Source organism: Dipodomys merriami, unplaced genomic scaffold (genome assembly GCF_024711535.1).
Source record: "Dipodomys merriami isolate MVZ:Mamm:240054 unplaced genomic scaffold, mDipMer1.0.p SCAF_10, whole genome shotgun sequence".
In the NCBI taxonomy this organism is placed as follows: Eukaryota; Metazoa; Chordata; class Mammalia; order Rodentia; family Heteromyidae; genus Dipodomys; species Dipodomys merriami.
In genome coordinates this window covers 2,360,103-2,386,328 of record NW_027202271.1, presented here as the reverse complement: position 1 = coordinate 2,386,328, position 26,226 = coordinate 2,360,103, and the positions used below count along the sequence as shown (strand labels likewise).

The window sequence follows — 26,226 nt, the reverse complement described above, 5'->3', positions numbered from 1 at the left end:
ACTGCATTCCCCTCTGCCCCCTTCCAGAGTGCAGTTAACTATGTGTCTTCGCGTTATTATCAAGCATGATTTTCCTGGATACTGGCCGGCTGTGGTGGACAAGATAGACTGCTACTTGCAATCACAGAGCAGTGGGAGCTGGCTGGGCAGCTTGCTGTGTTTGTATCAGCTAGTGAAGACTTATGAGTAAGTTGGTTCTCTCTGACTGAGGAGAACAGCCCTGGGGGACACTGAAAGTCAGCTACAAGGGGATCTGCTGGTGTGCTATGCAAGATGATGTGACTGAAACCATCAGAGTTAACACATTGAAACATGTATTCAAAGAAACTTTATTCTCCTTACCTACATAGCTATTATATGTGTGTGTGTATATATATATATATATATATATATATATATAGTGTGTGTGTGTGTGTGTGTGTGTGTGTGTGTGTGTGTATACTAGGGCTTGAACTCAGGGTCTGGGCACTCTCTTAGTTTTATTACTCAAGGCTGATACTGTCACTTGAGGCACACCTCCACTTCCAGCTTTTGTTTGTTAGTTGGAGATGAGTCTCTAGGATTTGTCTACTCTGGTTGGCTTCAAATTGTGATCCTCAGATCTCAACTTCCTGAGAAGCCTGGATTACAGATATGAGTCACACTAGTGACTGGGTTAGTTTAACTTTTTAGTTTAGGTACTGAGGTTTGAACTTGGGGCCTGGAGTTGGAGGTGAGGTAGCTGCTGTTCCTTAATTTTTTCACTCACTCTACCCATTAAGCTACAGCTCCATTTCCAGCCTTTTGGTGGTTACTTGAAGATAGGAGTCTTTCAGGGCTGGGAATGTGACTTAGTGGTAGAGTGCTTACCTAGTATGCGTGAAGCCCTGGGTTCGATTCCTCAGTACCACACGAACAGAAAAAGCCAGAAGTGGTGCGGTGGCTCAAGTGGTAGAGTGGTCTCCTTGAGCAAAGGAAGCTCAAGGACAGTTCCCAGGTCCTGAGTTCAAGCCCCAGGACTGGCAAAAAAAGAAAGAAAAACAGCCTGTGCTGGCTTTGAACCTTGATTTTTAGATCTTAGCCTCCTAAATAGCTAGAATTACAGGTATGAGCCACTGGCACCAGATGTAATCTGTATATTTCATTAATTGTTGTAGCCTTTTGGGGGAAAGGGAAAGAAATTACTTGTTTTCTTTTATTATTTATTGTTCATGTAGATATAAGAAAGCAGAAGAAAGAGAACCACTCATAGCAGCAATGCAGATATTTCTGCCACGAATTCAGCAACAAATTATGCAACTTCTTCCTGATCCCTCCCATTATTCTGTATTACTACAGAAGCAGATTCTGAAAATCTTTTATGCACTGGTTCAGGTAGGTTTCCACTGCAGAAGACTAACCTGTGAAAAGTGCCCAGTAAGTGAATTGTTATTAAAAATTGTGATATATTCTCACACAGATTTCTTTTAAAAATTTCTCAGAAGAAACAGGCTCATAGAATTCACCCAACTTCCCACAACCATCAGTGTCTCTGTGCTCTTGCTCCATGTATGAAGTCTGAGTAATCGAGAACCAAGTGTTATTTCCCTTAAACTTGTACTTAGCAGTTTAAAGCATCCCTGCTGGTAGGTGGGCCATCATTCTAGAAGAGGAAGGGGAAGAAGAGAGTCCTCTTTTATTGGGAAATCATTGATGATTTCTTTGCTTTTGACCCAAACTAAAGCTAACAAAGGTTTAGTAGCTTAATTTCCTTGATTTTAACTATTCCCTCCTCTCTTTCCTTTCACTTCCTCCACTCCCTCCTTCCTGTCTTTCCCTTCTCCTCCCTCCCTCCCCCTTCTGTCTCTCCTTCTCTTTTTTTCTCCCTCCCTTCCTCGCTCTCTGTCTCTTGCTTCCATTCTCTTCCTTCCTTCCTTTCTCTGCATAGTTTTACTGTTCAGGGTTGGTGCTCTACCATTTGAGCCACAGCTATACTTCCAGTTTTTTGCTGGTTAATTGGAAATAAAAGTATCTTGGATTTGTCTGTTCCAGCTTGTTTGATCCTCACATATCAGTCTCTTGAATAACTAGGATTACAGCCATGAGCTATTGGCATCTAGCTATATTTAAAAGAAATTGAAAAAACGGTTCAGAGAGACAACTCACGACATGTATATTTCTAAATTTTAAGTACACATGTGTGTGTGTATATATATATATATATATATATATGTATATATATATATGTATATATATATATACATATATATATGTATATATATATGTATATATATATACATATATATATATACATATATATATATGTATATATATATATATGTATATATGTATATATATATATATATATGCTATGGACCTATTTTAAGTTAAATTTTAGGTTCAGTCATATGAAACTGCTATTTTCATGCTTAAATTCTGGCTTGTTTATATGTTTGAATCTTCCATTGTAGATAAAACGACTGATCTTGATGGACAGGAAGAAGAGTTGTTTATGTTTTTGTTCTGTTTTCTAGTATGCCTTGCCCCTTCAGCTGGTGAATAAGCAAATCATGACAACGTGGATGGAGATTTTCCGAACCATTCTCGACAGGACTGTTCCTCCTGTAAGATGGAGCTCTGTTTCTTATTAAAACTGGGGAAATGGGCTTAGAGTACTTTTAGTAGGCCAATGCATTATTTCAGCCTATTTTAAACAACAACAAAAAGAAAAGATTACTATAATGTTAGTAAAATAACAGGGGCCAGTGACTCATACCTCTAATCCTTCCTAATTGGGAGGCTGAGATTTGAGGATTGAGGTTTGAAGCCAGTCTGAGCAGGAAAGTCCATGAGACTGTTACGTATGACGAACCAGCAAAAAGCTAAAAGTGGAGGTGTGGCTCAAGTAATCTTAAATGAAAAAGCCAAGCAAGAGTACAAGGCCCTGAGTTCAATCCCCAGTACTAGCACACACAAAACAACAGACAAACTAAAATGAAATAACTCATAATACTTAGTCTAGAAAGCTTAAATTTATAAAAATAATTATAACTAAAAATAGTAAAAATCCTTTTAAAAGCTTAGTGTTTATCTAGTTTCCCCCTTCCCTTCCCTCCCCTCCTTCCTTTTTTCTTTTCTTGCCAGTCCTGGGCTTAAACTTAGGGCCTAGGCACTGTCCCTGAGCCTCTCTGTACTCAAGGCTAGTGTTCTACCACTTGAGCCACAGTGCCACTCCCAGCTTTTTTCTGTTTATGGTGGTACTATTTATGTGGTACTGAGGAAACAAACCCAGGGCTTCATGCATGCCTGGCAAGCACTCTACCACTAAGCCACATTCTCAGCCCTCTTTTTTTCTTTATGTAAATAACATTTTATTTTAAAAACATATATATATAATTTTTACCTTTTGTGTGGGGGAGGGGGAGGCTTAAACTCAGCCCAGGTGCTGTCACTTTGGCTTTTTGCTCAAGGCTGGCACTCTACCACTTGAACCACAGATCTACTTCCATTTTTTGAGTATTGAAGATAAGAATCTATTGGGCACTGGGTGCTGGTGGCTCACACCTGTAGTTCAAGCTACTCAGGAGGCTGAAATATGAGAATATGAGAATCACAGTTTGAAGCCAGCCTGGTCAGAAAAGTCTCCATGAGACTTTTATCACCAATTAAACACTTGAAACCGGAAGTGGAGCTGTGGCTCAGAGTGGTAGGGTGCTAGCCTTGAGCAAAAGAGCTCAGGACAGTGCCCAGGCCCTTAGTTCAAGTCTCATAACTGACAAAATAAAAACAAAACATCCTTGTATTTTAAAAGTTCAAGATTTTTATTTTTGGATCTGAGGATTGTATTCAGGATTGGTGCATGCTGGGTATAGCTTAGCAAAGTTGGACAAGATACAGTTGTGTCCCTTTCACCAAGATCAAAATGTAGAACCATTTCATTATCTCAGAGTCTTACCAAGGTGTTAGCAATTTTTTTCCCTGCTTATTCTTAAAGTGGAGGTGTGGCAAATGATGAATGTGCCTAATAGCAATGTTTAATGAAATGTATTGTGCTTATTTAATTCCTACCCAGCAATTTATTATTATTATTTGTAATGCTAGTACAGGGGTTGAACTCTGGGCTTGGGCACAGCCCCTTAGCTCTTTTGTTCAAGGCTATATCTCTACCACTTGAGTCACATCTCTACTTCTGGCTTTTTGTTGATTGATTGGAGATAAGAGCCCCATGGACTTTCCTGTCCAGGCTGGCTTTGAACCTGGATCCTGAGATCTTGGCCTCCTGAGTAGCTAGTATTATTTAATCTGAGTTTTTGCTCCTTTAGGAGACTCTACAAATTGATGAGGATGACAGACCGGAGCTGGTGTGGTGGAAGTGTAAGAAGTGGGCCCTGCATATTGTAGCTCGTCTCTTTGAACGGTAATTCTCCATTACAGTGATTCTACATTACACAGAGCAGGCTAGTTTCTTTGCTGGTCTGCTAAACGTGATTATTCCTCTTTTTTTGGGGGGGGTTCAGTTGTGGGGCTTGGACTCTGGGCCTGGGCGCTGTCCCTCAGCTCTTCAGCTCAAGGCTAGAGCTCTACCACTTAAGCCACAGCGCCACTTCCGGCTTTTTTCTTTTTGCTTATGTGGTGCTGAGGAATCGAACCCAGGGCCTCAGGCATGCAAGGCAAACGCTCTACCACTGAGCCACCTTCCCAGTCCCTCCTTTTTAATACCATAGAGAAGAAAGAGCCAACCAGCCAACCCTATGCAAGGTGCACACCTGTATTTTAGCTACTTAGGAGAGTGAGATCTGAGGATTCCGTTTTAAAGCTAGCCCAGGCAGGAGAGCTGGAGATCCTTTTCTCCAATTAATCACCAAAAAGCTAGAAGTGGCTGGGCACTGGTGGGTCACACCTGTAATCCTAGATGTTCAGGAGACTGAGATCAGAGATTGAGGTTTGAAGCCAGCCAGGCAGAAATGTCCTCTTGAGACTTTTATCTCCAATCAACCACTCAAAAACTGGAAGTGGAATTGTAGCTCAAAGTGGTAATAGTTCTAGTCTTGAGCAAAAGAGCTCAGGAAAAGTACTTAAACCCTGAGTTCAAGCCCTATAACTGACAGCAACAACAACAAAACAAGCCAGAAGTGGAGATATGGCTGAAATGGTAGAGTACCAGTGCTGAGTGAAAAGCTCAGAGACAATGCCCAGGCCCTGAGTTCAAGCCTCAAAACGCTCCCCTACCTCACAGTCTCCCTGCTTCCCTCCTGTCACCCTTTGTTTAAAGTCGCTTTAATGTGCTCATGCCTTTGCAGTCAAAAGGAATTGGGCAGCTTTCTCTGGCTCTTTTCTATTTTTTTTTTTTTTTTGGCCAGTCCTAGGCCTTGACTACAGGACCTGGGCACTGTCCCTGAGCCTCTCTGTGCTTAAGGCTAGTGCTCTACCACATGAGCTATAGAGCCACTTCTGGCTTTTTCTGCTGGTACTGAGGAATCAAACACAGGGCTTTATGCATACTAGGCAAGCACTCTACCACTAAGCCACAGTCCAAGCCCAAGTTGTGTTTTGTTTTTGTCAGTAGTGGTGCTTGAACTCTGGGCCTGGCGCTGTCCCCGAGCTCTTCAGCTCAAGGTGAGTGTTCTACCATTTGAGCCACAGAGCCACTTGGCTCTTTTCTATTCTGTGAAAAACATGAAAAAATTAACATTAGGTGTTTAGAACTATCCAGGAATTATGCAAGAAACTATATAGCTCAATAAGGTCAGTTTTAACTTGAAAAGTATTTATGGGCTGGGAAGGTGGCTCAGTGGTAGAGCACTTGCCTTGCATGCATGAGGCCCTGGGTTCAATTCCTCAGCACCACATAAGCAGAAAAAGCTGGAAGTGGGGCTGATGCTCAAGTGGTAGAGCGCTAGCCTTCACCTGAAGGTCTGAGGGACAGTGCCCAGGCCCAGAGTTCAGGTCCCAGGACTGACCAAAAAAAAAGAAAAAAGAAAAGTATTTATGAAAGCCGGAAGTGGTGCTGTGGCTCAAACTAACTCTTCAGCCTTGAGCTTAAGGACAGTGCCCAGGTCCAGAGTTCAGGCCCCACAACCAACAACAACAACAAAAAGAAGTATTTATGGATGCATTTATGTATTTTTTTGTGTGTATGACAGTGCTGGGGCTTGAACTCAGAGCCTGAGCATTATTCCTTAGCTTTTTCACCAAAGGCTAGTACTCCGCCTCTGAGCCACAGATCCACTTCTGGCCTTTTGCTTGTTAATTAGATTTTTCTGCTGGGGCTGCCTTTGAGCCATGATCCTCAGATCTCAGCTTTCTAAATAACTAAGATTACATGCATGAGCTATCAGTGCCTGGCCAGTTTTAATGTTAAAAGTATCAATGAAAAGAAACATATTAGGTAGAATGTTGTTGCCCCCCATTATTAATCCCTTAGGAGCCATTGGTTTGGAAGGTGACTGCTCTGTCTGAAAGGTGAAGGGTTGCCAGTGTCCGCACAGCTCGGCATGCTTCATTCTGTGTCTTATGTGAAAGGGAATGTGGTAGTTTTCTGGCCCAGTAGAAAACATCTTTCAGTGGCCATGTTTTGATGGCTGAGCATCCTTTGCTTTTCAACTTTATAGCACTGACATGATTCTTCTTTGAATTTTAAGGTATGGAAGCCCAGGAAATGTCACCAAAGAATACTTTGAGTTTTCTGAATTCTTTTTGAAAACCTATGCTGTAGGAATTCAGCAGGTAATAAACTTATACTTTTAAAATAGGATTATAATTGACAACTATTTTTGATTAAGGTGCCACTAGCTCACTCCTGTAATCCTAGCTACTCAGAGGCTGAGAACTAAGGATCATAGTTTGAAGCCAGCTGGGGCAGGAAAAGTCTGTGAGACTCTTCTCCCCAATTAACTATCAAAAAGCTATAAGTGGAACTGTGGCTCCAGTGGAGAGCACTAATTCTGAGTGAAAAAGCAGTGCCTAGGTTCTGGGTTCAAGCCTGAGTACCAGCATGAAGAAAAAAGTAGATGTCAGACAAATGAACTCATTACATATTTAAAGAAGATGTAGTGGCAGCTTTGGGAGTAGTTTTAAAATCCAGTCTCTTCTGGCAGCCATCATCAGAATTACCCTTCCTGAGTTCTCCTAGGCTTTGGACTTTGATCTTTTGTTGAAATTGTCCTAGCAGTGAGATTAGTTTAGCTTAGATTGCATGCTGCTTCCATTAGTTCAATTTGATTGCTTTCTTACAAGTATCTTTTTTTTTTTTTTGGTGCCAGTACTGGAGCTTGAAGTACTGCTCTTAGCTTTTTTGTTCAAGGCTGGTACTCTACCATTTGAGCCATACCTGTACTTTTTCACTTTTAGCTTTTTGCTGGATCATTAGAAAATAAGAGTCTCACAGATTTTCCTGCACAGGCTGGCTTCAAAACATTCTGATCTCAGCCTCAATTACAAGCATGAACCATGGTTCCTGGCTCTTTTTGTCTCCTTCCTTCCTTCCTTCCTTCCTTCCTTCCTTCCTTCCTTCCTTCCTTCCTTCCTTCCTTCCTTCCTTCCTTCCTTCCTTCCTTCTTCTTTCTCTCTCTCTCTCTCTCTCTCTTTCTTCCTTTCTTTCTTTCCTTTTCTTTTGCGAAGAACCATTCTTTTAGGCACCACACTGTGTGTAAGCTACATTGTATTAGCAATAATAAGCTCAGCATCATTATTTAGCCTGCATTAGCTGATGGTAGGACTTTTGACAAGTTCTATAAAATAAGCCTGGATTTTAGGTAACGAGTAAATTTTGTGTTTTGAAAGATTTTGCAACCTACTTACAAATTTGATAATAGGCCCTTGGACCAGTCAAAGCTGATTTGCATTTCTAACACATTTATAAGATTATTTCTTTGTTGCTTTGTATGTCCCTCCCTCATGGTATAACCCCTGCTTTCACTGTATTTGATGTTGTTATAATTTGTGGAAGGGAAGGGAAAAAAACAAATGGTTTAAATAGGGATACAGGTGGACCCATTGCAAAAATGAGACTACAAGGTATAAGTTGTTATGTCGAAAAACGAACTTTACAACTTTGGTGGGGGGGGGGGAGGAGCGGATGGGAAGGGGAAACAAAGGAGGAGGCTACAATGCTTGATAAGAAATGTACTCATTATCTTGCCCATGTAATTGTAACCCCTCTGTACAGTATTTTCACAATTAAAAAAAAAAGAATTAAAAACAAAAGCTGATTTGCAATGGTGTTTGTGAACTGCTTTAATCAGGCTTAAAAAAAAAAGCTCTTCATTAAAGATCTTCCACCTGAGAATATAAAATAAAACTTTTTGTCATATTTTTCTTTTAGGAACTTTGTTTTCATTATTTTGTAGATAGAGAAATATCTGCTTCTGGAATTTGTTTTGGCATGAGGTTTAGAGATCCAGTTTATTTTTTAAGAGCTGATCAGTTTTATTACTATTTTTGAAATCATGTTTATTTTGAACAATTTCTTTACCAAGCAATATAATCTGTTTGTGCTGTCCCTTGCTATATAGAAATTTTAAAATGTTTTTCAGTTAGTATTATTATTTATATTTCTTTGTACCAGTACTGGGACTTGTACTTAGGACCTTGAATGCTCAGTTGACTTCCTGCCTCAAGACTGATGCTCTACTACTTTAGCCACACCTCCAATTTCAGCATTTTGGTGATTAATTAGAGATAAGAATCTCATAGACTTTCCTGCCCAGATTGGCTTTGAACTGGGATCTTCAGGTCTCAGTCTCCTGAGTAACTATGAGGATAGGCACAAGTAAGCAGTTCCTGGTTAAGATTATTTAGGGCTGGGAAGGTGGCTCAGTGGTAGAGTACTTACCTTGCATGCCTGAGGCCCTGGGTTCGATTCCTCAGCACCACATAAGCAAAAAGAAAAAAGCAAGAAGTGGCGCTATGGCTCAAGTGGTAGAGCGCTAGCCTTGAGCTGAAGAGCTGAGGGACAGTGCCCAGGCCCAGAGTTCAGGCCCCACAACCAGACCACCCCCCCCCCCCCCCGAAAAAAAGATTATTTATTTATTTGTTTATTATCTAGTCCCAGGTCTTGAACTTAGGGTCTGGGCACTGTTCCATAGCTCCACTTCCACTTCCAGCTTCCTTCCCCCCCCCCCCCGGTCCGAGGGCTTGAACTCAGGGCCTGGGCTCTGTTCCTGAGCCTCTCTGTGCTAGCACTCTACCACTGAGCCACAGTGCCACTTCTGGCTTTTTCTGTTTATGTGGTACTGAGGAATCGAACCCTGGGTTTTGTGCAAGCTAGGCAAGCACTCTACCACTAAGCCACACTCCCAGCCCCTACTTTCAGATTTTTTTTTTTTTTTTTTGGGTCCAGTCGTGGGGCCTGAACTCTGGGCCTGGGTACTGTCCCTCAGCTCTTCAGCTCAAGGCTAGCGCTCTACCACTTGAGCCACAGCGCCACTCCCGGCTTTTTTCTTTTTGCTTATGTGGTGCTGAGGAATCGAACTCACGGCCTCAGGCATGCAAGGCAAGCGCTCTACCACTGAGCCACTTTCCTAGCCCCCCTACTTCCAGATTTTTGATGGTTTAATGGAGTCTGAGTCTTGTGGACTTTCTTGCCTGACTTTGAACCATGATCCCCAGATCTCAGCCTCCTGAGTAGTTATTATAGGCATGAGCCTCTGGTACCTGGCTCTAGACTGTTATTTTTATTTTTTTGTTTGTTTTTGTCAGTTGTGGGCCTGAACTCTGGGCCTGGGCACTGTCCCTCAGCTCTTCAGCTCAAGGTTAGCCCTCTACCACTTGAGCCACAGTGCCACTTCCGGATTTTTCTGCTTATGTGGTGCTGAAGAATCAAACCCAGGGCCTCTTACATGCAAGGCAAGCACTCTACCACTGAACCACCTTCCCAGCCCTAGACTGTTTTTTTTTTTTTCCAGGGCTGAGAACCGAACCTAGGGCCTTGCGCGCACCAGGCGGGCGCCCTTCCGCTGGGCTAAACCCCCAGCCCCCTAGACTGTTATTTTTAAAAATAGAGTCTTAATTTATTTTGAAGAGCTAGTAACAGAATAAAACTTAAATTTCTTCTATATAGTTCCATTGGTTAGTAGTCAAACAAATGGCTTGAAGTAAGTCACAGAGACATGCTGTATTTCAATATAAACTGCCTTTTTGAGTTTTCTTCCCAAATAGTGATTTTCCCCTGGAAGCTGTTAATTTTTATTTCTGTGTATATAGGATAGTAATTACTATCATTGCTAAAAAGGCTCCCTTCTTTCTTAACTCATTGTTCTATATTTTACCTTCCTATTTTTCTGTAGGTTCTACTAAAAATTTTAGATCAGTATAGACAGAAAGAATATGTGGCTCCTCGTGTTCTTCAGCAGGCCTTCAACTATCTCAGCCAGGGGGTGCTTCACTCCGTGACCTGGAAGCAGATGAAGCCACACATACAGGTTTGTTTCAGAGAACAGTTTCCAAAATTGTGCCCAGTGAATCAGGTTCTCAATAGAGTTCTATATTTAGAACTCTTTACTTCCATTAGTAGTAGTTTTGTGTGTGTGTATATTTTGGTTTAGAGGCTTGAACTCAGGGCCTGGGCACTGTCCTTGAACTTTCTCCACTCAAGGCTGATATTGTACCACTGAAGCCACAGCTCCACCTCTGGCTTTGTGGTGATTAATTAGAGTTTCTCATGGACTTTCTTGCCCATGCTGGCTTCGAGTCAGGATCCTCAAATCTCAGCCTCCTGGAGTAGCTAGGATGACAGATGTGAGCCACCTGTACCTGTACCAGGCTCAATAATACTTTTTCATAAATGCAATCATATATTTGTAATAAAGGGCTTGGAAATTTAAGCAGTTGAAAAGAGTGAGCCCTTACAATTTGGTAAGTTGGAACTGTTGATTTTTTTTTTCCCTCGGTTTCTGTTCTATGGAAAGAGATAGTATTTTTCCATTTTTTGTTTTGTGCTACTACTGGGGTTTGAATTCAGGGCCTTCATACTCTGACTTGATTTTTTTTTTTTAACTTAAGGCTAGTATTCTGTGACCTTGAGCCACAGCTCCAATTCCACTGTTTTTCTGGTTAGGATATAAGTCTCTTGGATTTTTCTGTCCATGCTGGCTTTGAACTGTGATCCTCAGATCTCTGCATCCTTTGTAGCTAGGATTATAGGTATGAGCCACAGTGCCCATCACATACCCTTTTTATCTAAAGGTTGCTAGAACCTAGGATCAAATAAGGTATTTTGTGTGAAAACATTTTGAAAATTGCCAGCAAGTATCTACTAAAACTGTTAGTTTGCAGAAAATGAACTGGGATATGTGACCATTTTCTTTGGTAGGTATCGGCAGACATTCTCTTTATTTTAGATTAAGTGCTTTAGCAGAAGTTAAAATTTCCTGGTTTTCTTTTTTTGGGTCCGGTCTTGGGGCCTGAACTCTGGGCCTGGGCGCTGCCCCTCAGCTCTTCAGCTCAAGGCTAGCGCTCTACCACTTGAGCCATAGCACCACTTTGAGCTTTTTTCTTTTTGCTTATGTGGTGCTGGGGAATCGAACCCAGGGTCTCATGCATGCAAGGCAAGCGCTCTACCAATGAGCCACCATCCCAGCCCCAAATTTTCTGTTTTTATACTAGTTGTTTACTGCAAAGTAGAATTGTGTGTTATTTAATTAAAAAATGAAAATGGAAAATAGTGAAACATTAAAAATAAATTCTTTATGTATATAAACAATTGGATAATTAAAAGTTTTTTTGTTTTTGTTTTTGTTTTTTGGTCCAGTCGTGGGGCCTGAACTCTGGGTCTGGGTGCTGTCCCTCAGCTCTTCAGCTCAAGGGTAGCACTCTACCACTTGAGCCACAGTGCTACTCCCAGCTTTTTTCTTTTTGCTTATGTGGTGCTGAGGAATCGAACCCAGGGCTTCAGGCATGCAAGGCAAGCGCTCTACCACTGAGCCACCTTCCCAGCCCCCTAATTAAAAGTTTTATAAACTTTCCTGTCCTCAGAGCTTAGGCTAGATTTACAGGTGTCTATCACCTGTCACTTATAGTACCTTTTAGATATGTTTTTGTAGGCATCGTAATAACAGTTTTCCTATTAATTTTGATAAAACTATGATAATTTCCTTGTAATTAATAAAATGCTGACTTCATTTTACTTATGATATCCCTAGAAAAGGATGAGTTGTCATTGTATTTCTTCTCTTTTCAGTATTTTGGCCTTATTTTGATATGTCTGGAATGTAGGAATAAGAAAACTCTGACCCTTAGAATGGTTTTTTTCTTACTAGAATTAATCAATTTGGAAGAAGTGGTGTGAAATGGTCTTATTTTTATGTAAGTGGTCTGTAGACCATTAGCAGCAGTGGACAGAAAGGTAGGATTTCCCCTGAAATACACATTTATGCAGTAGGGTATTGGTTTTTTTTGTGTGTGTGAGTGTGAGTGTATGCCGGCTCTGGGGCTTGAACTCAAGGCCTGGGGGATGCTCCTGAGTTTTTTGGGTTTTTTTGGCTCAAGGCTAGCACTCTATCACTTGAGTCACAACTCCATTTCCAGCTTTTTGAGTAGTTTCATGGAGATAAGAGACCTCACAGACTCTACTGCCCAGGGTGGCTTTGAACCGAGATCCTCAGATCTCAGCTCCCTAACTACCTAGGATTATAGGCCTGAACCACTGTTTCTCTGCAGAGTATTGTTTTTGGGGTTTTTTTGAAGATGGAATAAGAATAGAAATAGTTCATATTGTTAGTTCATTGTTATTTAAGCTGAACATGGAAATATTAAGAACTTTCAAAATGAGAAATAGTAAATATAACTCTGACACAACACATTTCTTCTTTAAATAAATCAAAGCCTATTTAATGTTGGTTTCTTTTTCTTAGTAAAACTGTATTATCCCTGTCCTTCAAAGAGTAGCATTTACACTTCCTTTTTCTGTACTTTTAATTGCTTGTTATTTAAAGTCAATCTTCTAGTTAACTCTTTAATGCCTTGGCCTTTGCAGAAGCTCTTGTTACCTTGTTGTACTGCAATGAATGTAGGCTTATCCAAAGGACTTGTGTACTTATTTGAGGCTCAGTGCTGGTGCTCACGCCTATAGCCCTAGCTGCCTACTCAGAAGGCTGAGATCTGAGGATTGCAATTCAAAGCCAGCCCAGGGAAACAAGCCTGAGAGATGCTTATCTCCAATTAATCAGCCAAAAACCCAGAAGTGATGGTGTGCCTCACGATAGAGTCCTGAGTGAGAAAAGCTAAGGAAGAGCATGAGGTCCTGAGTTCAATTTCCAGTACTGGCACCAAAAAGAAAAAAATAAATGTTGGGAAAACTAACATCATAAAGACTGTGCACGAGTATATTACTTGTAATCTCCAAGTTTGGATAGCCTGTACTCACTCACTATTTTGTTTATATTTCTCAGAGTATCTGTGAAGATGTGGTTTTTTCTGTGATGTGCTACAAGGATGAAGATGAGGAGCTGTGGCAAGAAGATCCCTATGAGTATATCAGGATGAAATTTGGTAAGTGAAACTTTTCCCTGCATGGTTCCTAAATATTATAATCATTTGTGTGTGTGTGAGTGTGAGTGTGTGAGAGAGAGTGTGTGTGTGCTGGTTCTAGGGCTTGAACTCAGAATCTAGGCATTGCCCCTGAGCTCTTTTTTGCTCAAGGCTAGAGCTCTAACACTTGAGTCACAGCTCCACTTCTAGCTTTTTAGTTACTAATTGGAGATAAGAGTGTCCTGGACTTTTCCCACCTGAGATGGCTTCGAACCAAGACCCTCAGGTCATAGCCTCCTGAGTAGCTAGAATTACAGGCATGAGCTACTGATGCCCAGTTCTCCTAAATATTATAATCAAACTACAAATTTCCCAAAAAGCTAGATGCTGGTGGCCCCCATCTGTAATTCTTGCTACTTAGAAGGCTGAGATCTGATTATGGCTGTTTGAAGCCAGCCCAGGCAGGAAAGTCCATGAGACTCTTTAATTAACCACCAAAAAGCCAGAAAAGCTAAGGGACAGCTCCAAGGCCCTGAGTTCAAACCCTAGTACTGGGGGGAAAAATCGTTTGTATGCCAGATTTGTATGCCAAAAAAATGTGTACGACAAACTGAAACTCTCAAGCATGCGGGACCATTGTAAGCACTTGCTGCTTCAGCTGTCACCTAGGCACTGGTCTGTGGCCCCACCTCTTCCTGAGCCATTTGGACACCCAGTCTTAGTGTGCTCCCAGGTTTGACAGATCCTTTCGATTCCTGCATACTTTAGAAGCACCCCTAGTGTGCTTCCTTTTCCACAAAGGAATAAGATCTTCCAGTGGCTGTCCTGTGTGTGGCTGTTTTGGGCGAGGAGGGGATCCTTTTTGCTTTGATTTGCATAGAAGCCCTTGAGCTGTGGAGTCATCCTGTTTATCTTTCTTTTCTTTTCTTTTCTTTTTCTTTTTTTTTTTTTTTTGGCCAGTCCTAGGGCTTGAACTCAGGGCCTGGGCACTGTCCCTGAGCTTCTTTTGCTCAAGGTTAACATTCTACCATTTGAGCAACAGCCACTTCCGGCCTTTTCTGTTTTTGTGGTACTAAGGAATCGAACCCAGGGCTTTATGTGTGCTAGGCAAGCACTCTACCACTAAGCCCCATTCCCAACCCCATTCCTGTTAATCCTTAAGCACTTCTCAGAGCAAATAGTTACTATCTGAGGACAGAAACCTTTTTTTTTTTTTTTGTTAGTCCAGTGGTTTGGACTCAGGATCTTAGGCACTGTCCCTTAGGGTTTTTATTTTATTTTTATTGGTGTGTGTGTGTGTGTGTGTGTGTGTGTGTGTGTGTGTGTGTGTGTGTGTGTGTGTGTGTGTGTGTGTGTGTGTGTGTGTGTGTGTGTGTGTGTGTGTGTGTGTGTGTGTGTGTGTGTGTGTGTACGTGCGTGCGCATGTGCGTGTGCGTGTGTGAGTATGCGTCAGTCTTGGGACTTGAACTCAGGGCCTGAGTGCTGTCCCTGAGCTTTCTTGCTTAAGACTAGAGCCCACCACTTGAGCCACAGCTCCACTTTTGACTTTTTTGGTGGTTAATTGGAGATAAATATCTCACTAACTTTCCTTCCTGGGCTGACTTCGATTTTGGCCTCCTGAGTAGCTATGATTACAGTCATGAGGCACTAGCACTTGATGCCCTTAGGTTTTCACTCAAGGCTGTGGCTTTACCACATAAGCCACAGGTTCACTTCCAGCTTTTTGGTGGTTAATTGGAGAGAAGAATTTCATGGACTTTCCTGCTCCAGGTGGCTTTGAACTGTGATGTTCAAAGTGTGAGCTACTGGCACCTAGGTGGGAACTTTATCTTATTTGCTTCATTTTGCATTCTTCCCTCCCTCCTTCCTCCCTTCCACAATGCTATAGTAGTGCTTAGCCATAGCCTTCCATATAAGCACATTGAAAGTACCATGATGAAGCCATGCTTGCCCTCTATGGAACTGATGTCTCTGTGTTAAACTGGTATGGTCACTAGGATATTGTTATAGTGCTTTATTAGTAGATTTGGTAAGTGAGGAGGCATTGGCTTTCTTTTTTTTTTTTTCCTTGTCAGTCATGGGGCTTGAACTCTGAGCCTGGATGCTGCCCTTGAGCTCTTCAGCTCAAGGTGAGTGCTCTACCTCTTGAGCCACAACACCACTTTGGTTTTCTGGTGGTTAATTGGAGATAAGACTTTCCTGACTGAGCTGGCTTTGAACCGCAATCCTCAGATCTCAGCCTTCTGAGTAGTTAAAATTACAGGCGTGAGCCAGCAGCACCCAGCTTGGCATTGGCTTTCTTAAAGGCAAAGGAGAAGCAAACAAAGCAGAAAACATTTTTAACCTACTTTATATCTCTAGTTTTCTTTGGGAAATCATTACTTAAGTGCAAGATTTCTAATTTTCCCCTCGTGTGTGTGTGTGTGTGTGTGTGTGTGTGTGTGTGTGTGTGTGTGTGTGTGTGTGTGTGTGTGTGTGTGTGTGTGTGTGTGTGTGTGTGAGTGAGTGTGTGTGTGTGAGTGTGTGGTGGAGGGAGGTGCTAGTACTCAGGCTTGAATTCAGGGCCTTGCACTCTCACTGGGCTCTTTCACTTAAGGCTAGTGCTCAACCACTTAAGCCTCAGCTCCACTTCAGGCTTTTTCCTGCTTAATTGGAGATAAGAGTTTCAGACTTTTCTGCCTAGGATTGCTCTGAACTGGAATCCAATGATCTCAGTATCCTGAGTAGCTAGGGTTTCAGGCATGCAATAGCAACAGCTAGATTTATTATTTTTTTTAATTTATTTTTTTATTATGCTCATAGTGAAAGGGCAGCCTGTAGAATTCGGTGACCATGGTATATCTGACAGTGCTGATAAGTAAATGTCCTTATTTTCTCTCTGCTGTAACCCAGTATCAGGGGAGCTGTTTTATTTTGTGTTCTAGAAAAGTATGGATCAGGTGGCAATCTATTTATACTATAGGAATGAGTAGGAGAAAATCGGAACTTAACTGGCATAGCCAGGAACTTTCTGAGTAGAGTTTCAGGGGCTCAGCAAATTGGAGAAAGAATTACAAATGGGAGTGCATTATGCTAAAAAGTTTCTGCACAGAGAATGACATAGTTACTCAGCTCAAAAGACAACTTATAGAGTGGGAGAAAATTTTGCCACTTATACATCTGACAAGGGCTTAATATCCAGAATATACAAGGAGCTCAAAAAACGAAATCTCCAGCTGGGCGCCGGTGGCTCACGCCTATAGTCCTAGCTACTAGGAGACTGAGATCTGAGGATCACGGTTCAAAGCCAGCCTGGGCAGGGAAAGTCCATGAGACTTCTTTATCTCCAATAAGCCACCAGAAAACTGGAAGTGGGACTGTGGCTCAAGCAGTAGCATGCTCTCCTTGAGCTGAAGAACTGAGGGACAGTGCCCAGGCCCAGAGTTCAAGCCCCAAGACCGACCAAAAAAAAAAAAACACAACAACAACAAAAAACAAAATGAAAGCTCCAAAGAATTAATAACCCATTTAATAAATGGGCAAAGGAGCTAAATAGAGACTTCTCAGAAGATGTAAAAATGGCTAAGAAACACATGAGGAAATGCTCAGTATCTCTGGCTATAAAGGAAATGTAAGTCAAAACAACATTGAGATTCTATCTAACTCCAGGCAGAATGGCCACCATCAAGAATACAAACAATAGGGCTGGGAAGGTGGCTCCATGGTAGAGTGCTTGCCTTGCTTACCTGAGGCTCTGAGTTCAAAACCTCAGCACCACCGAAGCAGAAAAAGCCGGAAGTGGTAGTGTGGCTCAAGTGGTAGAACACTAGCCTTGAGCTGAAGAGCTGAGGGACAGTGCCCAGGCCCAGAGTTCATGTCCCACGACTGACCAAAAAAAAAAGTAACAAAAACAAAAAAGAATATAACCAACAGTAGATGTTAGTGCAGATGTGAAAATGGAAGCAGGTCACTTGAGGGGTGGGATTGGGAGAGATGAGAATGATGGGAGAGGTGACGCTGATTGAGATGAGCTGTATTAAAAACTGGTTTGTTGAATTCAAACCCCTTTGTACAGTTATTTAAAGGTAATAAAATGTATTTACTAAGTGACAGATTGTTCACTAATGTGATTTAATGTTGAAATCACAGATATTTTTGAAGATTATGCCTCTCCCACCACAGCGGCTCAGACTCTGCTATACACTGCTGCAAGGAAGAGGAAAGAGGTATGTAATTGCTTCTCTTATATCCCAGACAAAAGTAGCCTGTTTGATGAACATATTCTTAGTGTCTGGAAATTGTATTGTTATTAATTATAGCCTATCCCCTTAAGGATGTTTAGTTGTTCTAGTAAAGAGAGAAGGGTGAAGTATCTTTGCTTATTTTCCTGTAATAAATACCTTTCTTATTGAGCGTATAGTTGTTTGACTAAAAAACACCATAAAATAGCTTTATTTTTGAAAAGTTGTGCATCATACTGATATTGTAATAATAATCCAATGCAAATTCCTGAGCACTAAAATGGATTCCTCTATTTCTTTAGGTGTTGCCAAAAATGATGACATTCTGTTATCAAATCCTAACAGACCTGAACTTTGACCCTAGGAAGAAAGATGGAGCCCTGCATGTGATTGGTTCCCTAGCTGAGATTTTATTAAAGGTTAAGATGAACAAAATTTGTTTTATTCAATAGGATGCAAATATTGGAAATTATCCATAATTTTAAACTGGTGACTACTTCTAGATGACCTACTTATTTCATAAAAAGGAAATTTTACTTTTGTTAGTTTTTCATCATGAAACTATTGCTCTATAAAAAATGATCCAAAATAACTTCTTTGTTTTTGTTCCAGTACTGGGGCTTGAACTCAGAACTTGATACCAATTGGCTTTGTTACTCAAGGCTGACACTCTACCACTTGAGCTATAGCTCCACTACCTGTCTTTTGCTGCTTACCTGAGATAAGAGTCTCAGATTTGTTGCTCTGGCTGGCATCAAAGTGTGATTCTCAGATCTCCACCTCCTGAATAGCTAGAATGACAGACAAGAGCAACTGGTGCCCCATTTAGCATTATTTCTTTTTTTTTTTTTTTTTTGTCGGTCGTGGGGCTTGAACTCTGGGCCTGGGCGCTGTCCCTCAGCTCTTCAGCTCAAGGCGAGCGCTCTACCACTTGAGCAGCCCCACTTCCGGTTTTCTGGTGGTTTATTGGAGATAGGAGTCTCACGGTCTCTCCTGCCCGGGCTGGCTTTGAACCGCGATCCTCAGATCTCAGCCTCCTGAGTAGCTAGGATTACAGGCGTGAGCCACCGGCGCCCGGCAGCATTATTTCTTATTTCAACAAAAGTCACTCATTATTCAATTAATCTAAGGTACCATTTGTCTTATTTTTAAAACACACAATATGGGACTTGGAAGGTGGCTCAGTGGTAGAAAGCTTGCCTTGCATGCATGAGGCCCTGGGTTCGATTCCTCAGCACCACAGAATCAGGAAAAGCCAGAAGTGGCACTGTGGCTCAAGTGGTTGAGTGCTAACCTTGAGCTGAAGAGCTGAGGGACAGTGTCCAGGCCCAGAGCTCAGGCCCCACGACTGACAAAACAAAATAAAACAAAAAACACAACAGTACAATATGTCAAAACAATTTTACAAATGGTAAATGGAAATATATATTACATATATTCCCTCCCCTTCAGTTGTAGTGCTTGAACTCAGGGCCTGGGTACTGTCCCTGAGCTCTTTTGCTCAAGACTAGTGCTCTACCACTTTGAGCCACAGCTCCACCTCTGGTATTTGGGTGGTCAGTTGTAGATAAGAGTCTCATAGGGGCTATTCTGCCTGGACTGGATTTGAACCCGATCCTCAGATCTTAGCCTCTTGAGTAGGCTAGGTTTATAGGCATGAGCCACTGGTCCTTGTTGGAAGTGTGTATTTTTAAAAATTTATTTATTTATTTTGTCGGTTATAGGTCTTGAATTCTGGGCCTGGGCGCCATCCCTGAGCTCTTCAGCTCAAGGCAGGTGCTCTACCACTTGAGCCATAGTACCTCTTCTGAACGTTCCTGCCCAGTCTGGCTTTGAATCATGATCCTCAGATCTCAGTTTCCTGAGTAGGATTACGGTTGTGAGCCATCGGCACCTGGGGGAAGTATATTTTTTTTAAAAAAGGAAATGAAAGACAGGAAGCAACTTATTTATAAAAGAAATTATGTCAGTATAAAAAAGGGAAATATATAAATGCAAGTCATATTAACCATACATTATTAGAAAGTGTTGCATTGAAGTTTAATTTCTGTTTCCTAACAGAAAAGTTTATTCAAGGACCAAATTGAGTTGTTTCTTCAGAATCACGTATTTCCTTTGTTGTTATCTAACCTGGGATATCTTCGAGCTCGAGTAAGTTTTCCTTAGTTCTATTATGTATTTTAAAATCTCCATCCTTTTAGTAACTCTAGAAATAAAAGTGAAGTGTTACTATGGAGCTCTTACCTGTGTAACATTAGTACTGATGCAACCTTCCTTGATTCTTTTGGGAACACAGTCCTGCTGGGTGCTGCATGCTTTTAGTTCTTTGAAATTTCATAATGAACAGAACCTAGGAAGTGCAGTCGAGTTAGCAAAGAAGAGCCTGATTGAAGACAAAGAGATGCCTGTCAAAGTGGAAGCCGCCCTGGCCCTGCAGTCATTAATTTCTAACCAGATCCAGGGTAAGCCAAAGCACCTTTTACTGCAGTTCCTATTTATGTACTCATGCATTTATGTATTTATGTATTAATGTATATATTTTTATGCTGCTCCTGGGCCTCAAGCTCTCCCTTAGCTCTTTTGCTCAAGGAAGTACCCCTTGAACCACACCTCCACTTATGGATTTTCTTGCTTAATTGGTGATGAGTTCCACTGACTTTCCTACCCAAGTTGGCTTTGAACCATGATACTTAGACTTCAGCCTTCTGAGTAGCTACTATAGGCATGAGCCATTGGGGGCCTGGCTACATAAATTTTTTGGGGGGGGGGTTCGGTCATGGGGCCTGAACTCTGGGCTTGGGCGCTGTCCGTCAGCTCTTCAGCTCAAGGCTAGCGCTTTACCACTTGAGCCACAGTACCACTTCCGGCTTTTCTCCTTTTTGCTTATGTAGTGCTGGGGAATCGAACCCAGGGCCTCATGCATGCAAGGCAAGCGCTCTACCACTGAACCGCCTTCCAGTCCCCATAATTTTTTTTTTAAATACTCATCATTATTACTGATGATGTTTATGTTCTTCAGGTCATGCTGATGACAGAACATATGTATAATTAGGAATTCTCCTTTGAGTCTGAACTCGGTGGCAATGGGGCTGGACAGTCTTTTTTTTTTTTTTTTTTCTTTTAATTGCTAGTTTTGGGGCTTAAATTCAGAGCCTGGTTGCTGTTTCTTAGCTTTTTTGCTCAAGGTTGCTCTCCTTCTGGGCTTTTCCTGCTATCGTGTAGTTTCCTGCAAAGGCTGGCTTCTAACTTATGTGCTCACATCTCAGCCTCCAGAGTAGCTAGGATTACAAGTGTAAGCCACTGCAACTGGATTGGTCAGTCCTTTCTTGGGAAGAATTGCTATCTTTCTGTTACCTGTGAGGAAATCAATGTAGTGATAAGCCTGATTTGGTTTAGCTTTGTGATTTATCTGTTGCAGAGCAAGTACTCATCTTGAAGTTTAGATGGATAGTGACCTGTCATTGGACCTTGTGACCAGTTTAGTTTCTTTACCTTCTGTGCATGACTAATTTTGTATTTTACTATATTAGCTAAGGAATATATGAAGCCCCACGTGCGGCCAATTATGCAGGAACTGTTGCACATTGTTCGAGAGACAGAAAATGATGATGTCACTAATGTGATTCAGAAGCTGATCTGTGAATACAATCAGGAAGTGGCTTCCATTGCTGTGGACATGACCCAGAACCTGGTAAGGCGGGGCAAAGGTCATGCTGGTTAGAATAATCTGAAAATTAAATTCCACCTTTGGGAGTTTAGTGACTTGTAGCTGGAAATATTTGCTCTGTTGATTATGGTATTTTTATGTTAATTTAACTTACATCTAGTAACATTTAGGATAATTTTTTAAATCTGTTCTGAAGTTTCATACTGATATGCCTTGATGTAACATAAATTCCCATTTTCTGGACTTCAAATCTGGAATTTCCTTTAAGGGATTTTTTTCATATTACCCTATTAGTTTTGTGTGTCATTTTCCCCCGCGGGGGGGGCCCCCCCCTCCCTGCCGTGTTGTTCTCGGGCCTAAACTCAAGGCCTGGGTGCTGTCACTAAGTTTTTTTGTTCAAGGTTAGTGTTCTACTACTTTAACCACAGCTCCACTTCCAGCTTTTTGTGGTTAATTGGAGATAAGAGTCTCAAGGACTTTTCTGCCCATGCTAGCTTCCAACTAAGGTCCTTAGATCTCAGCCTCCTGAGTAGCTAGGATTAAAGGTATAAGGCCCAGTGTATGTCTGTTCTTTTTGTTTTGTTTTTCTGTGTCTTTTCTTGTCTCCGTTTTTTTCTTTTTTTCTTTCCTCTCATTGCTTTTTTTTTCTCTCCTTGGTGCTGATATTAGGGTTGAAGTGGGGCCTATACTCTGTCTCTTAGCTTTTCCACTCAAAGCTGGCCCACTTGAATCATAGCTCCACTTTTGTCTTTTTGGTTGATGATCAGCATCTCAGATTTTTCTAGTTTGACTGGCTTCAAACCCCAGTCCCTCCTGAATAGCTAGGATTATAGGAATGAACCACCAGTACCCAGTTTGTTTTCTTTTTAGTGTTACTCGATTTTAATTTTTCTAAATGTTGATTTTATTGCCTAATCATAATCAAAAGTTAAATATTAGGTAATGGTTGTAATAACTAATGTATGTCTCACTTTGATGAATAGACTAGAGAGACTGGATAAATTAAAAATATGATATGTTTTGTTGTAAAGAACAAGAGGCTAGCTGGGCGTTGGTGGCTCATACCTGTAATCCTAGCTACTTAGGAGGCTGAGATCTGAGGATCATGGTTCAAAGCCAGCCTGGGCAGGAAAGTCTGTGAAACTCTTACTTCCAGTTAACCATCAGAAAACCGGAAGTGGCGCTGTGGCTCAAGTAGTAGAGCACTAGCCTTGAGCTGAAGAGCTTAGGGACAGTGCCCAAGCCCAGAGTTCAAGCCCCACGACTGACAAAAAACCCCAAAACAAAACAAAAAATCAAGGGTTCAGTCAGCCAAATGCAGAATTAAAAGACTGAATACTGCCAACATTTAGATAGGTGGCACTCACTGCCTTTTTTCTGTGGGGATGTTATGGTACTAATGGTTGAATATTTTAATGTGATTTCATAGGCTGAAATATTTGGCAAAGTTCTTCAAAGTGATGAATATGAAGAAGTTGAGGACAAAACAGTAATGGCTATGGGAATTTTACATACCATTGATACAATTTTAACAGTTGTGGAAGATCATCAAGAGGTGAGAGTTTTACAGCATGTTACCTGAAATTTAGATGACTAGTAGTTATGAATTTTAAGGTTTTAGCTTTGAAAATTGCTTCTTGGCTTTAAAAATGTTAGGTTTACTCAAGATGCAGAGATCTGAAAGATCATAGTTTGAAGCCAGACCAGGCAGGAGAGACTGTGAGACTTAACCTCCAGTTAACCAGCAAAAAGCTGGAAGTAGAGCTATGGCTCAAGTGGTAGAGTGTTAGCCTTGAGCATAAAAGCTCAGGGACAGTGACTCAGCCTTCTAAGTAGCTAGTATTACAGGCATGAGCTACCAGTGCCCAGCTTGGCAATTTTTTTAATTGGGAAATATTCAGTCCTTTGAACTTTAATAGTTTAATGTATCAAATTATCAAAGGGCATTCTACAAGTATACATATGTATATGTATATTTATATATATATATGTACACACACAGACACAAACATATATATTATGGGCCAATTAAAAATAAAAAAGTAATAGAAAATAGAATACCAAATAGTTTTAACTGAATATTAGTCTGTGCTCAAAAGTTGAAACTGGATATTTAAATGAAAACTATAACCCATGAGGGATTGTAAGTTTTTCTTACTTAAAGGTATTTTAGTTGGGTGCCAGTGGCTCACATCTGTAATCCTAGCTCCTGAGGAAGCTGAGATCTGGGGATCGCAGTTCAAAGCTAGCCTGGGCAGGAAAGTCCGTGAGATTCTTATCTCCAATAAACCACCAGAAAACTGGATGTGGCGCTGTGGCTCAAGTGGTAGAGTGCTTGCCTTGAGCTGAAGAGCTCAGGGACATCACCCAAGCCTGGAGTTCAAGCCCCACAACTGACTGGGGGAAAATCTGAGGATCCAGGTTCAAAATTAGCTTAGACAGACAATTCTGAGAGATTCTTATCTCTATTTAACTAGCCAAAAGCCAGAATTGGAGATGTGGCTCAAGTGGTAGAATTCCAGCCTTGAGCAAAAAAGCTAAGCAAAAGTATAGAGCCCTGGGTTCAAGTTCTGCTACTGGGACACACAAAGTATTTAATAAAAACGTATGTTAAATAGTTTTGAAAGTATGATAAGATATTTAGTGAACCTTGTTATTCACCTCTCCAGATATCTAAGTCCTTTTTAAGTTATTTTTTATTCTTCCAGAGTTTTCTGTTACTATACAAGCAAAAATTAAAATTACTGTGTATATTTGTCTTTTCTTTTTTCTCTCTCCCTTCCTCTCTCTTTCTCTCCCTCCCTTCTTCTCTGTACCCCTCTCTTTCTTTCCTTCTTTTCATGCCAGTCCTGGGTTTAAACTCAGAGCCTGAGTGCTGTCACTGAGCTGCTTTGCTCAAGGCTAGCACTCTACCACTTGACCACACCTCTACTTCTGACTTTTTTAGTGGTTAATTAGGCTGGCTTTAAAATGTGATCCTCAGATCTTAGCCTCCTCTGTACCTAGGATTACAGGCATAAACCACCATTGTCTTTTTTTTTTTTTAAGTGCTAGGATTTGAACTCAGAACACTCTACTACTTAACCCACACCTCCAGCCCTGCTTTTAGAATAGTGTGTTGCTTCCCTCCTTTTACATACCAGAGCCATCATTCATCTTGCTTGGCTTCTTGCCATCGCTCTATCACAGGAAGGTGCAGCTTCTCTCTGTGGAGATAACACTCATGAACATTTGCCCACACTGGCCTAAATCAGAATCCTCCCAGTCTCAGCTGCCCATGTAGCTTGGGGTCACAGGCCTGTTTTGCTGTGCCCAGTTACAGATCAAGAAGGATCTTGAAATTTTTTCTGCTTGGGCTGCTCTGAAATCACAGTCCTCTTACTTCAGCCTCCCAAGTAACTAGGATTAGTCATTGACACCCAGCTATATTTTTCATTTATGAAAAAGCTAGCATAGTTATAGTTTTTAGTTGATTTTTTAAAATTATCCTGGTGATCCTGTCAAACTTCTCACTAAAATTCTTTTTGTTTTTTTTTTCTTTTTGAGTCCGGATGTGGGGCCTGAACTCTGGACCTGGGCGCTGTCCCTCAGCTCTTCAGCTCAAGGCTAGCGCGCTACAACTTGAGCCACAGCGCTACTTCTGGCTTTTTTTTTCTTTTTGCTTATGTAGTGCTGAGGAATCGAACCCAGGGCCTCAGGCATGCAAGGCAAGCACTCTATCACTGAGCCACCTTCCCAGCCCCACTATATGAATTTATATAATGTATTTTTAGGTAATCCGTACTGTTTACTTGTTCCTTGTTTAAATGGAACTTTGGTTATTAACAATCATAAGCATTGTTTCAATGAGTATTCTTTTTTTTTTTGTCCGTTGTGGGGCTAGAACTCTGGGCCTGGGTGATGTCCCTCAGCTCTTCAGCTCAAGGTGAGCACTCTACCACTTGAGCCACAGCGCCACTTCTGGCTTTCTGTTGGTTTATTGGAGATAAGAGTCTTACAGACTTTCCTGCCTGGGTTGGCTTTGAATCGTTATCCTCAGATCTCAGCCTCCTGAGTAGCTAGGATTACAGGAGTGAGCCACTGGTGCCTGGTATGAATAGTCTCTTACATGTCATTTTGTACAGATAAGCAGAATTTGAAGACTTTTACTAACTTGTCCTTGATGGCATGTACCAACTACACTCCAAAAATCCAGATGTGTGCTGTTTTCTCCCAGGCAATAGCTTTAACCATTGTGAGACTGAAGTGCTGAAGTTGCACTGAATTTGTACTCTTACCATGTGTGAGATGAAACATAGTTTTTTTTTTTGGGGGGTGGGGTCTGGTCGTGGGGCCTAAACTCTGGGCCTGGGCGCTGTCCCTCAGCTCTTCAGCTCAAGGCTAGCACTCTACCACTTGAGCCCCAGCGCCACTTCTGGCTTTTTTCTTTTTTGCTTATGTGGTGCTGAGGAATCAAACCCAGGGCCTCAGGCATGCAAGGCAGGCGCTCTACCACTGAGCCATCTTTCCAGCCCACATATATTTTTTAAAATATATTTTGTGCTGGTCCTGGGGCTTGAACTTAGGACCTGGATGTTGTCTTGAGCTTTTTTGCTCAAGGTTGTCACTCTACCACTTGATCCACAGCTCTACTTCTGGACTTTTGGTGTTTAATTGGATACAAGGGTCTCATAGACTTTCCTTTATGGGCTGACTTTGAGGCATAATTTTTAGATCTCAGCTTCTTGAGTAGCTAGGATTACAGGCAAGAGCTGTTAGTGCCCACCTGAACATGTTTTAATTTTATTTTTATTTATTTACTTTTTGTTGTTGTTGGTGGTTTTGGGGCTTGAACTCAGGATGTGGGTGATGTCTCTCAGCCTCTTTGTGATCAAAGCTAACACTTCACCACTTGAGCCACAGTGCCACCTCAGT

The 26,226-nt window shown here is 41.5% G+C and overlaps 1 protein-coding gene across 1 annotated transcript in view; it reads left to right on the top strand.

Moving 5' to 3' along the window:
* Ipo8 (importin 8) overlaps positions 1-26,226 on the top strand; it is a 57,612-nt gene that overhangs the window by 9,426 nt on the left and 21,960 nt on the right. Inside the window, exons 4-16 of the mRNA XM_070038295.1 lie at positions 28-186; positions 1,197-1,353; positions 2,493-2,582; positions 4,281-4,375; positions 6,600-6,684; positions 10,245-10,379; positions 13,347-13,446; positions 17,554-17,630; positions 17,948-18,064; positions 19,707-19,796; positions 19,942-20,107; positions 21,176-21,336; positions 22,742-22,867. Coding sequence (XP_069894396.1) covers positions 28-186; positions 1,197-1,353; positions 2,493-2,582; positions 4,281-4,375; positions 6,600-6,684; positions 10,245-10,379; positions 13,347-13,446; positions 17,554-17,630; positions 17,948-18,064; positions 19,707-19,796; positions 19,942-20,107; positions 21,176-21,336; positions 22,742-22,867 — 1,558 coding nt within the window. The remainder of the gene's footprint in view (positions 1-27; positions 187-1,196; positions 1,354-2,492; positions 2,583-4,280; positions 4,376-6,599; positions 6,685-10,244; positions 10,380-13,346; positions 13,447-17,553; positions 17,631-17,947; positions 18,065-19,706; positions 19,797-19,941; positions 20,108-21,175; positions 21,337-22,741; positions 22,868-26,226) is intronic.